At 40.6% G+C, this 18837-nt stretch overlaps 1 protein-coding gene across 1 annotated transcript in view; it reads right to left on the bottom strand.

Moving 5' to 3' along the window:
* Positions 1-18837, bottom strand: part of MALRD1 (MAM and LDL receptor class A domain containing 1) — a 673535-nt gene that overhangs the window by 23422 nt on the left and 631276 nt on the right. The window contains exons 38-39 of the mRNA XM_074000837.1: positions 15168-15247; positions 14976-15072 (exon numbers count right to left, since the gene is read on the bottom strand). Coding sequence (XP_073856938.1) covers positions 14976-15072; positions 15168-15247 — 177 coding nt within the window. The remainder of the gene's footprint in view (positions 1-14975; positions 15073-15167; positions 15248-18837) is intronic.

The following is an 18837-nucleotide window of genomic DNA, read 5'->3' as shown; positions in this document are numbered from 1 at the left end:
CTCCTGCCTCAGGCCCCCAAGTGGCTGGGACTACAGGTGCGCGCCACCATGCCTGGCTCATTTTTGTATTTTTTTAGTACAGATGGGGTTTCACCATGTTATCCAGGTTGGTCTTGAACTCCTGGCCTCAAGTGGTCTTCCCACCTTGGCCTCCCAAAGTGCAGGGATTACAGGCATGAGCCACAGCGCCCAGTCATAATGGAAATATTTATAAATGGCACACCAAACCCATGACTTCATGAATATTTTTGCTTAGGAAAGAGCAAAGAAGTCAATTTAAAAAATGAGAGAGAAAAAAAAAAGGTGGATCCATGTTTCCATTTAAAAATAAATGTGGCTGGCTGGGTGTGGTGGCTCATGCCTGTAATCCCAGCACCTTGGGAGGCTGAGCCAGGCGGATCACCTGAAGTCAGGAGTTCCAAGACCATCTTGGCCAACATGGTGAAACCCCATCTCTACTAAAAATACAAAAATTAGCCGGGCATGGTGGCGGGAGCCTGTAGTCCCAGGTACTCGGGAGGCTGAGGCAGGAGAATGGCATGAACCTGGGAGGCGGAGCTTGCAGTGAGCCGAGATTGCGCCACTGCACTCCAGCCTGGGCGACAGAGCGAGGCTACGTCTCAAAATAAACAAAAATAAAAACTCAGTGTGACCCGGCATGCTGGCACAGGCATGTGATGATCCCAGTACTTTGGGAGGCCCCGGCGGGAGAATCACTCGAGCCCAGGAGTTTGAAACCAATCGGGACAATATAGCAAAACCATGTCTATACACACACACACACACACACACACAGAGCTGGGAGTGTTGGTATATGCCTGTGGTCCCAGCTATGAAGGAGGCTAAGGTGGGAGAATTGCTTGAGCCCTGGAGTTTGAAACCAATCTGGACAATATAGCAAGACCAAGTCTGTACAAAAAAAAAATAGCTGGGAGTGTTGGTACAGGCCTGTGGTCCCAGCTATGAAGGAGGCTAAGGTGAGAGATTGCTCGAGCCTGGGAGGTTGAGGCTGCGGTGTGTCATGATTGTGCCCTTGCACTTTAGCATGGGCAGCAGAACAAGACCCTGTCTCAAAAAAAAAAAAAAAAAAAAAAAAAAAGGAAAGAAAAAGAAAAGAAAAGAAAAAGAAGGTAAAATTAAAAAAAAAAACATCATAACATCATATGTAGTCATGGTCTAAATTGTGAGGGTGGCCTATAAATGATAGAAGTTTGGATAAAACTGATTCATGCCAACTTCCTCATTCTATGCATAAGAAAATACACATTATAAAATAATTTCCTTCCCTACTGCCCAAATAAGCTTTCCTCTTCAGTTTTCAGATCTCAGCATTATCAGCTGTGCAGTCATCTAAGTATGATACTCCGGGATCATCTTTGATGCTTACTTTTTCATTTTTTTTCTCACTTCCTGTATTAAGTCAACCACTGCTGCTCAGGTTCAAGTCCTCATCATCTCTCAGATCTAAGTCTTTTGAACAGGCTTATGCCCTCTAGACTGAAAATCGCTTTCTCAATCTTTTAAAATCTATTCTCACGCTCTGTGTTCTTCTCTTAAACACAGACATGCTCTTGTCTTCTGCTTAGAACACTTGCCTTGTTCATATCAGTTAGGGCCCTAGCAGGAACCAGCTGACATACTTAAACTGGAAAATTTGAGATTTTTATGAAGTGGCAATTTACGAAGGTGTGGCCAGAATGAAGAGAAATCATAAGTGATGTGCATTGTGCTGGGCTAATAATATCAGGCCTGTTACCACCTTAAGCTGGAGGGAAGAAGAAAGAGAAGGAGAAGAAGGAAGAGGAGGAGGAGGAGGAAGAAGAAAGGAAGAGGAGGAGGAGGAAGAAGAAGAAAGGAGGAGGAGGAAGAAGAAAAGAGGAGGAGGAGAAGAAGGGAGGAGGAGGAGGAGAAGGGAGAAGTAGAAGAAAGGAGGAGGAGGAGGAAGAACAAAAGAGGAGGAGAAGGAGGAGGAGGAGGAGGAAGAGGAGGAGAAAGGGTTATTGGAAGTTGTCAGTGTAAGGGTATGCTGAGAAACCTGCCGCTCCAAGCAGCCAGCTAGAATTAGGTTGCAGGAAGGAATCCAGGGTTATGAATATGCAGTTCTCCCTCTTTTTCCTGTCTCAAGGTGCTCCAGTTTGGTTAAACATAAGGCAAATTCAGAAGACAGGGGCCCATTAATGAAATTCGTAAAAGCCAGCTCCTAGATCCAACTGCTATCCTTCTCTGTCTTGTTCAGTGGACAATGGGTGGAGGATGGATCTGAGAGGGAGACAGGAGACAACACTCGGCCTTTTTTTTTTTTTTTTTCCTTTTTAACAATAAATTACAGGTGGTGGCTCATGCCTGTAATCCTAGCACTTTGGGAGGCTGAGGTGGGCAAATCACCTGAGGTCAGGAGTTCGAGACTAGCCTAGCCCACATGACAAAAACCCCGTCTCTACTAAAAATACAAAAGTTAGCCAGGCGTGGTGGCAGGCACCTGTAATCCCACCTGCAAGGGAGGCTGGGGAGACTGAGGCAGGAGAATCGCCTGAACCCGGGTCCGGGGGGGTGGGGGCAGAGGGTGCAGTGAACTGAGATCATGCCACTTCACTTCACTCCAGCCTCTAGCCTGGGCAAAAGAGCGAAAGTCCATCTACATAAAATGAAATAAATGAAAATCTCTTTTGTTAGCTTTCAAACGCCTTAACCACGTCTCTACAACACACTTTTCTAAGTGTAATCTGTTTCCCCTCCCATACTCTCTGGCTGTGTTCATCGTTTTTGAAAACATAAGTTTCTGCATTTTCTTTTGTTTTCTTGAACTCCCTTTCCACATCTCTACCAGATTTCTCCATCCTTCAGATCTCAATCCAAGTGCTATCTCCTTTTACAGCCCTGTGAATTCATCCATCCAAATTGCTGGCTCTCTAGTATCCATTGCCTTCAAGTCATATATCAAGGTGCACCTCTAATTTGACTCTGAACAAGGAGGTCTAACTTTATGAAATCTCTGGAAAAAGGGTAAGGGGTAGAATGTTTTATGGGTGGAATAAATAATGACTGGCTTGAAAGAAATGCTTTCTTTCCTTTGAAGCCTCTCTTGTGGGCTTTTTTTTTTTTTCCCCCCAACTATTGCAGGACATGAGAACAAGGTCTAGGTCTAGGGATTAAAGAAAAAAATCAGAGATCAGGCTGTTTAGGCTTCTCTTTTAAAATAGAAAAGAAGAAAAAAGAAGGAGGAGGAGGAGGAATAAGTGGTGCAGGAGGAATAGGAAGAGGAGAAGGAGAAGGAGGAGGAGGAGGAGTAGGAGGAGGAGGAGGAAGAGGAGGAATCCCATTGGTGGCCTAACCCTGTTTTTAAGGGTAAGATCTCAAAATCCTGTTCTCAATTTCCCTTTTCTGGCTCAAAGTTAACATTTAGCAGGATTGTCAGAGCATGGCCAATATATGCACAAGGGACTAGGATTTGGGAGTCAGGTTTGTGTATCTCAAACTGTGAGAACAGCTTTACTTCTTGTAGGCGAAGGCACATGTGGACACGTGGAGAGAGTAACAGTTTTGCAAGCATTATGAGATGACCTCGGCCACTGTGCTAGTGAAATTCCATTCTGCTAAGGCTAAGTATTTCTGGAACCAGGACAGGCTCGCTTGTGACACTGTAGCTGCAAAAGCAGCTGTATGCCTTGAGGCACAGAGTAAGCAAGATTTTGATTTTTGCTAAGGATTAATATTCATCAGTGGGTGCAGGCTAGGCCTATCTAGGATGTCAGGCTTGGATAGCAGCTAAACTTCTGCCTTTAAGGATTCACATTATCATACAATGTTTGCAGTGAGAAAGGGTATGATACAGAGAATATAATAATACAGGTATATTTCATTTGGGGCCAGGGCCAACCATTCAAGAATCTCAAACAACGTTCTGTATCTCCCATGGGTTAGCTCCTCCAAGATTTGGGATCCTAATCACCTCTCTTTCTTTCTTTTTTTGTAGAGACAGGGTTTTCTCATGTTGCCGTGGCTAGTCTTGAACTCCTGGGCTCAAGCCATCTGCCCTCCTCAGCCTCCCCAAGTGCTGGGATTACAGGCATGGGCCCCACTCCTGGCCGCTTTCTTTCCTTATCAGAAATATAAACAAGCATCATTCTCTTGATCATTCTTTCCTTCCATTTTACCCCCAAAGTTTTTTGGTTTACATTTCTTTTTTTTTTTTTTGAGACGGAGTCTCGCTCTGCCGCCCAGGCTGGAGTGCAGTGGCCGGATCTCAGCTCACTGCAAGCTCTGCCTCCCGGGTTCACGCCATTCTCCTGCCTCAGCCTCCCGAGTAGCTGGGACTACAGGCGCCGCCACCTCGCCCGGCTAGTTTTTTGTATTTTTTAAAGTAGAGACGGGGTTTCACCGTGTCAGCCAGGATGGTCTCGATCTCCTGACCTGGTGATCCGCCCGTCTCGGCCTCCCAAAGTGCTGGGATTACAGGCTTGAGCCACCGCGCCCGGCCTGGTTTACATTTCTATCATAACATTCATCAGAGTCAAACATATATTATAACTGAACATATTCAGACGAACCAGAAAGTGGGGGTATTATTTGCTGACACAAAGGAAGTCTTAATAAATGTTTGTGGAAGGGAATTATGAGACTTGCTCCAGATCACATTCACATCTTATAATTTCCTACTCAACACTCTTTCTACTGTTGCGTACTTACTGTGATGAACTGAACGTTTGTGTCCCCCCAAATTTATATACTGAAGCCCTATTAAAGCGATGGCATTATGAGGTGGGGCCCTTGGAAGTAATTTGGCTTACATGAGGCCACGAAGGTGGAGCCCTCATGCCCTTATAAGAAGGCAAAGAGACTCCAGATCTTTCTGTCTTTGCCATGTAATAATACAGTAAGAAGGTGGCTGTCTGCAAGCCACAGAGAGAGGGTCCTCACCAGAAACTGAATCTGCCAGTTCCTGGATCTTGGACTTTTTAGCCTCCAGAACTGTGAGAAATAAATGCTTGTTTATACCACCCAGTTTATGGTATTTTGTTTTAATAGCCCAAACTGACTTATGATTCTATGAAATTACTTAGAATATTTCCAGATCTAAACTTTTCAAACAACTTTTCACATGAATATATGTTATTTCTCAGCATAGCTAAAAAAATTCTGATTTTTAACCTTTGTTAGTTTATTTACTAAATTAGTACAGTGCTTCAAGGGGATGTGCCCCAATGCTAAATAGTAAACAGTTAATTATTGCAAATGTTTCCCCAGGCAAAGATGATACAGTCTGAAAAAGGAAAGCAATGGGCATAGTCAGGCTGCTGGTAAGGTAAGAATAAATGGCTTACTGTTTATTTTTACCCTTTATGTTTTAATATTTATTTATTTATTTATTTTTGAGTCAGAGTCTTGCTCTGTCACCTAGGCTGGAGTGCAGTGGCGCAATCTCAGCTCACTGCACCCTCTGCTTCCTGTTCAAGTGGTTCTCCTGCCTCAGTCTTCTGAGTAGCTGGGATTACAGGGACCCTGGCTAATTATTGTATTTTTAGTAGAGATAGGGTTTCGCCATGTTGGCCAGGCTGGTCTTGAACTCCTGACCTCAAGTGATCCACCTGTTTTGGCCTCTCAAAGTGCTGGGATTACCAGTGTGAGCCACTGCACCAGGCCTATTTGTACCCTTTAATCGTGATTTACAGATATAGATCTGATGATTACATCTCTCTTCTTTTACTATGAACTCTTGAAGCCTGCTGTATTTCCTGCTTCCTTGAAGGTGTCACTAATGAAAATCTGGAGTATTTTGAACCACGAGGATAGATGTAGAAGACGGCTTTCAGAGATCTTTCACAATCACCTCTTTTTTGGCCCGTCCCGGCCACAAGAATGCCTTGGTATGTTTCCCTGAAGCTATGGTGTGCTGTGGCCCTTGCCGCATATACAGTTATCCTCTAGGCAATACTAGTTTGTTACAGGGACAGGAAGCAGAGGAAATATACCTGCAGAGAGAGAATCAATATAGACAAGCAGAAAGAAACAGAGATGAGAGGCAGATGAAGAATTCCTCTGGCTCAGGCCTTTCTGAGGCTCTACTCATTCATTCCCACCCTTGAGCTCTGTGAGACATCCTGTGTCTTCACCCTAAATTCTTTATTTTGAGCAAATCAGCTTGAGTTGCTTTTTTTCCCCGTAATCAAAGTGTCCTCACAAACACATTAGGTGGCAAGTAGCTAACAGAAGAGTCGCAGAATGTATAATAAAATCCAGGAAATCAAATCTCCAACAACAACTTTAAGAGGCTGGTTCCTGTGCTTAGCTTTGTCTGAGCACACCATGCTCCATTCCCTGTTTTTAAAAAGCAATGAAAAAATTTTTCTTTCAAGTTACTGAAGGCCTCTTATGCCACATATTCTTTGTACAAAATCTAATGGAAAAATCTTAAGATTAAGGTTAATGTTGAGAGGGTGATGGTTTCCTGCTTACATGAAGTTCTGTGTATCTCAAGGTTTGGGCATTATTTTCAAGGTAAGCCACGTTATTTCACTGAGCCATCCCTTGACCAAACATTTTAACTTACTTTAGGGCTTAAACGATTTCATGCAAAAAGACTGATTTTGAGGTTTAACTTGTAATAACATTATGTGGATGTAATCATTGGATAAGCAACGTTTTTGGTGATGCTTTCAAGTAGATAATCTTAAATAAAGTCTAGATAATCTTTGGCAATCATATATTGGATACAAATTATGCACACAATCCCAGATACTGGAAATATAAAAATAAGGATTAATGTGGAAATAGCTGTTACAACATGATGTCATCATTGCTATAACATTGTTGCTAAGGACAGCGCTCTGAGTGACTCACCCCGACAGGATGGCAGGAAATATTTGCCTGGTATCAAATATATATGCGGTTGAATAGCTCTGCCAGGCAGAGGTCATGAATAGTCATATGCTTTTGGGGAATAGTGAGACTTTTCCCAGGAGTAGGGTGTGGAAGAATGGGAACAGTGAAAAATTAAACGTGCTGTATTATCACTTGAATATTTCATGAAATAATTTTGAAAAGCTATGCATCTCCTTTTGCATATCTAAGTTCATATTTAAGATTTTTATTATATGTTTACATTTCTAACATATTTTATGTTGTACATGTGCTTTAAATTTAATAGCACGAAATTTTGAAGATGTAAATTGAGCTCCTTAAAACTAAAGAAATTGTTTTTCACTTAATCTAAAGGACAAAGCCAGTCAGGCTGTCTGTCCAGTCAATGAAATCAGAATTTTCTTTTGAGAAGTTTAACTTTATTGTCCAACTCAAATAGAAATGTTAAAGTATGTACTAGCACAATCATCTCTATTGATTGTGATTTGTAATTCTAAGGGGTGAGAAGGGAAAGGAGAGAAGAGGAGGGAGGAGGGAGGAGGGAGAAGGGAACAGGGAGAAAGGAGAAGGGAGAAGGTGAGGGAGGGAGAAGAGAAAGAGAAAAGAAGGAGGAAAAGGGGGAGGGAGAAGAAGAGAAGGGGAGGGGAGAGGAAGGGAGGGGAGGGAAAAGTGAAAGGGAAGGGGAGGGGAGGGGAGGGGAAAGGGAGGGAAGGGAAGGGAAATACAGAAACTTGGCAAAGGTTTATCTCCTGCTCCTTTTTCCATATTGCTTGTCTTGAATCTCATCTTTTGCTACTTAAGTTTATTTTTTGGGTGCTTCAGTCCCTGAGTGTCCCTCTGCTCCCTTCTTCCAGGGCATATTCCTCCATCTCCCCAATATAGTTTTGAGATAAGGAAAAGGACATTTGAGAAAGAGGAAATGACAAAGAAGGCACAGCAAGCTGGTACACATTCCTCAATTAGATCCCTTTCAGAAGATAATACATAACATTTGAGCATCCGCAAAATGATTCCCTAGAACTATCTGGGCCACATCCCCTTATGAGGTCACTGAGGCCTGAGAGTAAGGATCTGAGGATCTGAAGCCCTTGAGTAGAGTGAACCTTTGGGTCTGCCTAGCCATCTGCTGAGGCTGGTCTGCTTCCTTTGAGGGATTCCTTCTCTCTCTCGTTAATTTTTTTAAATTTTATTTTTAGAGAGATGGAGTCTTGCTTTGTCACCCAGGCTGGAGTGCAGTGGCACAATCAGAGCTCACTGCAGCCTTGACCTCCCAGGTTCAAGCAGTCCTCTCACCTCTGCCTCCTGAATCGCTGGGACTACAGGCACGCACCACCACACCTGGCGAATTTTTGTATTTGTTTGTAGAGGTGGGGTTTTGCTATGCTGCCCAGGGTAGTCTTGAGCTAGAGATTCCCTCACCTTGGCCTCCAAAAGTGTTGGGATTACAGGTATGAGCCACTGTACCCGGCCTGAGGGAATCCTTCCCTTTTGAGTACAACTTGTAAGAACTTCATTATCTTGGTCTTAAGAGCAGGTGTGGAACAAATGACTCAAAAGGTCACTAATTTATAATCCTTTGGGTATATACCCAGTAATGGGATGGCTGGGTCTTATGGTACATCTAGTTCTAGATCCTTAAGGAATCGCCATACTGTTTTCCATAATGGTTGAACTAGTTTACAATCCCACCAACAGTGTAAAAGTGTTCCTATTTCTCCACATCCTCTCCAGCACCTGTTGTTTCCTGACTTTTTAATGATCGCCATTCTAACTGGTGTGAGATGGTATCTCACATGCACATGTATGTTTATTGCAGCACTATTCACAATAGCAAAGACTTGGAATCAACCCAAATGTCCATCAGTGACAGACTGGATGAAGAAAATGTGGCACATATACACCATGGAATACTATGCAGCCATCAAAAAGGATGAGTTTGTGTCCTTTGTAGGGACATGGATGCAGCTGGAAACCATCATTCTTAGCAAACTATCACAAGAACAGAAAACCAAACACCGCATGTTCTCACTCATAGGTGGGAATTGAACAATGAGATCACTTGGACTCAGGAAGGGGAACATCACACACCGGGGCCTATCATGGGGAGGGGGGAGGGGGGAGGGATTGCACTGGGAGTTATACCTGATGTAAATGACGAGTTGATGGGTGCAGCACACCAACATAGCACAAGTATACATATGTAACAAACCTGCACGTTATGCACATGTACCCTACAACTTAAAGTATAATAATAATAAATAAATTAAAAAAAAAAAAAAAGGTCACAAAAACTGGCTACAGTCTTGGGTGATAATTGTTTTCGGCAGTCATAGGGAAAAAAGCCTTTTGTTTGGAGATGAAGGACATCAGAAGAGAAGGTCTCCAGGAAGGTAATCAGAGGGTTAGAGATAGATATTATCTTGGACCTAACCCGCTTCTATTAGGTAGTAGAGACTAAGACTTGAGTCACTCATAGATCAAGTATCACAACAAAGTAGTTTAAAAACATGAAAGTGCTTCTATTTTTTTGCAATTATTCATTTCTTTCATATTTTATCAACCTCCTTTCTTCCTGGTCCAGTTCATCTGTCTTGGGCAAATTTCATAAATTTATGGTCACTTTTAATGATTAAAACTTAGTTCAATCCACTTTAAGGCTGTCAAATAAAACCAAAGTCCAACCTCTATTTGCCTCCTACCCTTTCCTCATGGCAGATGGCAGATTTGTACAAGGTTGCTGCCTGGAGCAAGGAAACTTGGGAAGGTTATGTTTTGGCTCTGAAGCATGCCCCACTCCTTTGTCAAGGTTTGGCTGAACAGTGTAGACACAGAGAACAGATGGAAACAGGCTGGAATCTTCTTTGGTAACTTGTTACTTGTCAATAGTAGGGAGGGGTCTTCTATTGCAGTGGGTTAATGTAGTTCTGACTTCTTGGCTTGACTTTTCTGTTGTTGTGGCCTTCATGGTGACGTGTATGGGTTTCGCGTGTGTGTGTGTGTGTGTGTGTGTGTGTGTAAATCAATTTCACTTGGGACCCTTCTATCATTGGATGTCTTTTGATATACTATGATATATTGATCGTTTGGTTATTTGTTGCCACCCAAATCTCATGTTGAATTGTAATCCCCAGTGTTGGAGGTGGGGCGTGGTGGGAGATGTTTGTGTCATGGGAGCAGATCCCTCATGACTTGATGCTGTTCTTACTTTAGTGAGTGAGGTCTCACCAGATCTGGTCATTTAAAAGTGTGTGTCACTTCCCCCTACTCTCTCTCTCCTGCTCCTGTTTTCACCATGTGACATGCAAGCTCCTGCCTTGCCTTCTGCCATGAGTAAAAGCCTCCTGAAACCTCCCCAGAAGCAGATCCTGGTGCTATGCTTCCTGTGTAGCCTGCAGAACTGTTAGCCAATTAAACCTCTTTTAAAATAAATGACCCAGTTTCAGGTATGTCTTTGCAGCAATGCAACAATGGCCCAATACACCTTTTAAAGGAAAGGTAGCTGTGTCTACCTTCAGCTCAACCCTGCCCCTATTGCCCTCTCCAGGAAGGGCTTCACCTCACCTGAATGAGCACTGCCTGAACAATCCTACAATTTCAATTTACCTCTATTTTCCGTGTTTCCTCAAATGGACTGCAAGTAAACTCCAGCTTCCACATCTTCTGTGGATCTGCATAACTGAGACATAGTACAATTTCCTCCCTCCCTCCTTTCCCCACAGTACAGTTTCCTCCCTTCCCAGGTACATATTACACCATGGTCTTTATTATTATTATTATTATTATTATACTTTAAGTTCTGTGATACATCTGCAGAATGTGCAGGTTTTTTACACAGGTATACATGTGCCATGGTGGTGTGCGGCACCCATCAACCATCTAGGTTTTAAGCCCCGCATGCATTAGGTATTTGTCCTAATGCTCTCCCTCTCCTTCCCCCCATCCCCCAACAGGCCCCAGTGTGTGATGTGTCCCTGCATCCATGTGTTCTCACTGTTCAACTCTCACTTATGGTGAGAACATGCGGTGTTTGGTTTTCTGTTCCTGTGTTAGTTTGCTAAGAATGATGTTTTCCAGCTTCATCCATGTCCCCGCAAAGGGCATGAACTCATTCTTTTTTTATGGCTGCATAGTATTCCATACCACAGTCTTTTTAAGACTTGCTGGGGCAGAATACTCCAGTGGCCATCTACTTTCAAAACATTAAGCCAACATTGTCTTTACACTCCTAGAAACGTTTTCTTTACACTCTACTCTGATGCAGCTCCAGGGAGTAGATTTTTGTAGATTTTGTACCTGTTTTCTAGCCATCATCAATCTAAACTATTAATTCTTTTGCAGCCTTTCCATCATTAATTTTGGGTAGTGCTGGTGATGGTATCTTCCTCACCTTCCCCATTTCTTCTCCCAGGAAAGAGGAAAAACTTCTCACCAAATATACTGCACTATTCCAAGACAATAACTTCAAAAACTCTCATCCTTCTTTCCTTCCAGTCATCTCTTTGTATAGACTGGGAAGAAGAAAGAGATGGTTCAACAGAGATGGTTCTGCTTCCTTTTGTGAGCCTCGGGGATTTGTGTCTGACCCCAATTATTGGTAGTCTTTGTATAGAACATGTGTTACTTGAACCTCTTATTTGAGGGGTGTAGCCAATTTCACTCAATTCCTTGTGATACTTGTGTATGAGGGATGGATACTATTAGAGTTCTGCTGTGTTTGGTAAGACAATAAAAATAGCTATATCTGAGCTTTACACCTCAAATAATGATGCTACCCTTTATTCCTCAGGCTTCAAAGGTAGATTCCAGGATATGGAAATTATGAGCACTAATATCTCATATGTTAAGGTCGAAGTAGTTCGAGAAATATTCAGCTGGAAAGTCTAACAAATGGTTGAAAGCATGGTATGGATCTGGAGCTTGGAAAAATATTTCAGTAAGAGAGAGACCTGACTTGAAGGCATTTACATCTAGATGTCACTTAAAATCTTGGAAATGAATGACATCTATGGAGAATGTGTAGAAGAGGAAGAAAAGTGGATGGAGAGGCAAACCCTGGGGAATCTAAATAAGTTACTGGAAGAAAATACTTAAAAAAACAGCGAGACAGAAGAAAATTTGAGGTTAAGAGAAGAAGGACAAAGAAATAGGGAAAGGGTAAATAGAAGTAGAGTCTGGCAAAGAAAGACGGTAAGAAGCAAAGAGAAAGGAATATGTAAAATTAAAGAAAATGAGAGAAATAGAAGAGAGCAAGAGAGGCGGCTCTGTCGGGCTTTGGCATAGTGACACCAATATTTGCATGAGGGTCCTCTCAATAATTTCCAATGACAGGCTGTTCAACATGAATCTGGAGAAATTGTGAAATTTAGAATTATTTTTGAACGCTCTTGCTGGTGGTATGAAAATGACAGCTTGCTTATATATCATGAAAGTTAACTTTTTGTGTCAACTTGGCTAGGCTATGATGCCCGATTGTTTGGTCAAACACTAGTCTAGAGGTTGCTGTGGAGGTAGTTTTCGGACGTGATTAACCATTATAATCAGTTGACTTTAAGTAAGGCAGATGGTCCTCCATAATGGGAGTGGCGGCGGGGGGCTCAAGCGCAGACTGGGATTTCCTTATAAAGAAAGGGTTCTGCCTCAAGACTGAGAAGCAAAAACTCTGTCAGAGTTTCCTGCCTGGTGTTTTGCCCTGCAGATTTTAGACTCAAGACTGGACCATCAACTCTTACTTGGATTTCTACTCTGCTGGTCTGCCTTACAGTTTTCAAGCTTGCCAGTCCCCACAATGGCATGAGACAAGTCCTTAAATCTCTCTCTCCCTCTCTTTCTCTTTCTCTTTCTCTTTCTCTTTCTCTTTCTCTCTCTGTCTCTATCTCTATATCCTATTTTTTTTTTAACATTTCTCTGGAGAAGCCAGACAAATACATGTGTGTATTCTAGCACACAACTAGTATTTCACCTAGTGGTTTATGTATCTGCTTCTTTCCCTAGCTTAGAAACTTCTTAAAGTCTAGACTGCTTTTCATTCATGTTTGTGTTTATGTTGTCTAGCATATTGTAGGCTCACAAAAAATAATTACATAATTAATACTGAATAACATAGTCTTTTTTTTTTTTTTTTTGGAGTCTCACTTTGTCACCCAGGTTAAAGTGTGGTGGCGTGACCTCAGCTCACTGCAACCTCTTCCTCCCAGGTTCAAATGATTCTCCTGTCTCAGTCTCCAAAGTAGTTGGGATTACAGGCATGTGCCACCACACCGGGCTATTTTTTGTTGTTGTTGTTGTTGTTGCATTTTGGGTAGAGATAAGGTTTCCTCATGTTGGCCAGGCTGGTCTTGAACTCCTGACCTCAAGTGATCTGCCCATCTTGACTTCCCAAAGTGCTGGGATTACAGTCATGAGCCACCGCGTCCGGACCAAGATAGTCTTAATAGATTACAAATATCATTTTTTTTCCTTACGAACACCATAGTTCTATAATAACCTAGCTATAATTCCTGTTATCAAGATAGGTGTCTATTTATTCACATGATTGCAGGCTGGAGATCTGAAAATAATTCATGAGGAGGGATGTACAAATTGACACCAAGGAAAAAAGTGAAGAATCCTTTGCTCTGTGACATATTTGGTATTGCAGCAGATCTAAATTTCTGACCACAAACTCAGGTGTTCAAGATATGATGCATTTCTTTAATTTCTAAAAATGTTATTAAATCTTTTAGTGAGCCCTTATCTTGCTGAGTTCATAAAAGCCAATCACATTCATTACTTGGTTTACTTGGAACCCATGCTAGGAATGAGAAAATGGGTAATGGGTAGAAAAGATCCAGGACCCTTGGTGGCACTGTTGATTGTGAGGGTCTCTGAGTCTTGCATGAGCCCAGTCTGCAGAGTTCCTTCATGCAGATGCAGTAGCTCTTGGCCCTGTTTTGCGCATGCTCAGTACATGGGGTGCTAGGGCTAAAACATTAGTGCTAAGAGTCCTGCCTCCCTATGTGATATGGTTTGGCTGTGTCTCCACCCATATCTCACCTTGAATTGTAATAATTCTCACGTGTCATTGGAGTGACTTGGTGGAAGGTAATTGAATCATGGGGGTGAGTCTTTCCCATGCTGTTCTCATGATGTGAATAGGTGTCACGAGAGCTAATGGTTTTATAAAGGGGAGTTCCCCTACACAAGCTGTCTTGCCTGCTGCCATGAAAGACATGCCTTTGGCGGCCAGGCACGGTGGCTCATGCCTGTAATCACAGCACTTTGGGAGGCTGAGGCGGGTGGATTACAAGGTCAGGATTTTGAGACTAGCCTGGACAAGATGGTGAAACCCCGTCTCTACTAAAAATAAAATTAGCCAGGCAAGGTGGCAGGTGCCTGTAATCCCAGCTACTTGGGAGGCTGAGGCAGGAGAATCACTCGAACCTGGGAGGCGGAGGTTGCAGTGAGCCGAGATTATGCCACTGCACTCCAGCCTGGGCAACAGAGTGAGACTCCGTCTCAAAAAAAAAAAAAAAAGAAAGAAAGAAAAACATGCCTTTGCTTCTCTTTTGCCTTCCACCATGATTGTGAGGCCTCCCCAGTTATATGAAACTGTGAGTCCATTAAACTTCTTTCCTTTATAAATTATGCAGAAGTCTCAGTATGTCTTTATTAGCAGTGTGAGAACAGGCTAACACACTGTGTAAGCAAAGAAAGAATTTCCTTTGCTGTTCTGCTGTCTTCCCCAGGCACCACCAGAAGTGGCAAGTCTAGCCCCTCAAGTCTTTTTAGTCTGTGGATAATGTCATACACACACACACACACACACATATATATATACACACACACATATATATGATAATGTCATATGTATATGATAATGTCACATATATATAGATGCCCTCAAAAAGGCTCCTAACATAATCTGAAAAGTAAATTTCAGGCTTTATACTAAAAAAAGAAGAGCAATTTTTGTTAGGTAGCTCCTCCTTTCTGCCCAGAAAAATAAATCCATAAAGCATGAAAACAATAAAGTTTCCTGCATGTAATATGGAGTGACAGAAAAAAAATAGCAAAGGAAATGTTGCAGAAAATTTTTCTGCTATGGTATATTTCATTTAACAACTAAAGGCATCACTTACCTTACTGGTACTTTTCTGTTTGCAAGAAAACACAAGACCGCAACTGTGATATGAGTCATCAGGAATGCTGATCCAATACCCAGGAGAGCCCATGTATCTGGAATTTTAAACCAATGAAAAAGATAAATATGCAGTGAAATATATTAGAGACCACCCAAACCAAGCCATTTGTTTAGTCATAATGTCACCTACTATTCTGAGCGTACGTGAAGTCTGTAGTAGGGGGATTAAACTTGATATGGCATCGATTTCCTTTCCATCCTTGTCCACATCTGGAAATGAGATAAAATGAAATAGTTGGAAAAAAGAAAAGTGAAAACATATTTGAACAGAACTGGCATGGGATAAAATGATGAATGTCAATAAATAGCGAGATACTAGGAACATGGATAACTTCGATAAAAAATGAAAAATGTTAAGCCAAAGCAAAACCAAAATTAAATTGTTTTCATATTGTTGTGTAAGAGAATTTTCTTCAATATTCATCTTCTTGACTTTATAAGGTAGAAACATGGTTTCCCCATGGCTCTTTGTTTTTAAAAATTGACTCATTTTTCTCCAGTGTCCAATATTACTTTACTTTATCCATAATTTGCCTCAAATCCAAAGGGGGTGCATTTTTCTATAGTGAAGAGATTTAAGTTATTTCAGAACACTAATGGAGCAGATTCAAATTTTACATTACCATAAATACAAACCAGAGAACACATTTATTTCTCATTACAAAGAGATAATCCTTCAAGTGTTTAGACTTGGAAACAGGTTACTAATGTCATTTGATGTACTAATAAAATCTCAGATACTTACTACGGTTCCATTACCTTTGTTTTATTTAGGGATGTACATGATGAAACTTTTAACACTGGTGCGGACGGTCTTGAGAAAGTTAAGAATGAAAGAGTACCTTCTGCCTCTAAGGGAGATAAGGTTTATCGCTAAGCAGTAAATGTAATGAAATTTTTCTGGTAGTATCTGAAAGTTCATGTACACACACTTGTTTACCAGTAGTAACAGGATACAAATTACAAATTATAACGGGTCTGGTCAAATTTCCTGCCAACTTCACAGTACATGCTACAAAATAGGATGAAAACGTCGCTTTTGAATATGTAGGTATAAAAACTGAGTGTTAGAAGCAATGCTTCTTCAACACAATGTATCGAATTTTCACTTAATCTCTCTTTTAAATTTGAAAATTTGTATGCTCAAAAGTATTTCCTTCACAAAAGCAATCAGCTTCTTTAAACATAAAAAGCTTAGACGTTCATAGAGGCCTATCAGAATGCCTTTCTTTCTTTAGCAAATATTATTTTAAAAGTAGAAATGGAAGACAATTTCATTGTTTTAATGTTTCTTCAATTCAAATTAAAATAAATTATAATTGTGGGAGATTGGGGTATTTCTCATTTTCCCTCACAATCCTTAAGATGCATTCCTTGTCAGTCCTCATCCGACCTTGTGAATCCTACCTGTCAATCTTTCGCACATGCACACACTGGTATGATCTAGATATGGGGACGTGTTTTCACTCTGAGTTAATTCAATTCCTTTAAATGTTGAAAGTGCCACTTTCCTGGCATCAGGGCTACAGTAATCATCTGAGACAAATAGTACACGTTTGAATGTGCCTATTGATAAATTTTAGTGGAAACTGTCTTGGAGTATCAGTTAAGAAAATAATGGAGAAACCCAAGACATATGGAGAAAGAATATGGATGCTGGCCGGCTGGCTGGCTGGCTGGCTGGCTGTCTATCTATCTATCTATCTATCTATCTATCTATCTATCTATCTATCTGCCTACCTACCTACCTACCTATCATTCTTTCATTCTATCTTCTATCCACCTATCCGTGATCTATATTGCCTATTTATCTAAATGTATATTTATATTTATATATAAAACCTGGTGATGAACAAATAGAGTACTGAGTGGCCTTTTGATAGTTCTATGGGGAGTTCAACTAGACTGAAATAATTCTTACGGTAATTTTACAGAAAATATGCATAGAACGAGGGATAAAACAAAAAAAATAAAGACAGAAAATTTGTTCTTATGTTGATAAAAATTTGCCTATAAAAATAAAAATAACAGAAAGATTTGGTGAGAAATAAACCTTATCACCCATGTAGAGGCCCAGGATATTCTCCAATTCTGAACTTTGTAAAGACCCGCCCATTCTAGTGTTAGAAGTTTTATTATGTATGTTTCTAAATAAAACAAAGGTATTGGAATCTTCGAAGGGGTCTTCCTTCCAATAGCTATGGAAATATATACTACTAATTGACTGATTTTACCACAGAGCAGTTATGTTATAGAACAAATCAAACTAATATCATCGTATCAGCTAACATGAGAAAATAATAGGAAATAAACTACGGTAAGGGTCAAAAGTAGTTTCAAAATATGTTGAATTTTAGTCATTTTTGGCATACGAAAATACACTACCCCCCAAAACTTTCCACTTCAGTTGTTTTTGTGTATCAGCCTGCCATCTTGAAACAAAATGATTTCTATACATGTTTTCGAGATAATTTACCTTCTACAAATTTTAATAGATGTCAGTAAATTTTTAAATGGGAGTAGAGATTACTGAGATTTTAAACTTACATGGTGAAATCTATGATTCCAAAAATTTTAGTCAGTAAGTCTGAATATAAATGGATATGTTGCTACCTGAAGCAAAAATTGCAATCTCCATGCTAAAATTCCCAAATTATCCCCTCCTGTGTAACAAGTTTCCTTGTAAAATCACAGAACTGTCATGGGATAAAATGATGAATGTCAATAAATTTAATGAGATACCAGGAACACGGATAACTTTGATAAGAAACCAAAAACGTTAAGCCAAAGCAAAACCAAAATTAAATTGTATTATTTTCATATCATTGTGTAAGATAATTTTTTTCAATAGTCACCTTGTTGACTTTATAAGGTAGAAACATGGTTTCCACATGGTTCTTTGTTTTTAAAAATTGACTCATTTTGCATCAGTGTCCAATATTACTTTACTTTATTCATCATTTGCCTCAAATCCAAAAGGGAGTGCATTTTTCTACAGTAAAGAAAAATTTTCTATAGTGAAGAAAATTTCCCTTGTAAAATTGTCACTTGATGTTTATTACATTAAAAATAATATATACTTGAAGTGACAAGGAAATTACCCACAAATGTATGTTAAAACACAAACCATCATTCCCATATGCAATTCCATCCTCCCAAGGTAACTAAGGTATGTCTCCTTCTACTACTTTTACCTTCTCATAGAACACACACACGTACAGATACACAAACACATAGAGCTATCTATATATTGGTTTTGTATGTGTGTTTCCTATAATAGAAGCATATACTTCTCTCTGCACCTAGCTTTTTCTCTCAACGATGTATCACGCATTTCCTTAAGATCAGATATCTGTGCAAATAACTGTCACAGACATTTATGTTTAGAAATTATCATATTGTACATGTATACATAAATATGTATTTTTAGTTCAAACTTTTTATTGTTGTTGCTTTTCTTTCCTCTTCACCCCAGTATATAAAGGTGGAGGAGGAGGAGAAGGGAGAGACATTTGCTAGGTTGCAGAAAGAAGCAAGTGAGAATATTAAACACGCATTTTCATCTTTGTTAAACTAAACCTCCTCCATGGAATATCCAGTGTTCAGAGTAATTGTGGCAGTCTGATCCCTGGATTTCTTTAAAATCTCCCTGAAAGGGGTGAGATTCCAACCCTTCTAATGGCACTTGGAGAACAGCATTAATCACATGCGAGAATGGTGTGTTGAAGTTCCACCCATTCTTTGAACAATAGCAGTGAAAGAAATTTCTCTCCTGCCATCCCCCTGTGTACTGTGGGCTG

The sequence above is a fragment of the Macaca fascicularis genome, chromosome 9 (genome assembly GCF_037993035.2).
Source record: "Macaca fascicularis isolate 582-1 chromosome 9, T2T-MFA8v1.1".
NCBI lineage: Eukaryota > Metazoa > Chordata > Mammalia > Primates > Cercopithecidae > Macaca > Macaca fascicularis.
The sequence above is the reverse complement of the archived record's forward strand: the minus strand, read 5'-3'. Positions and strand labels throughout refer to the sequence as shown.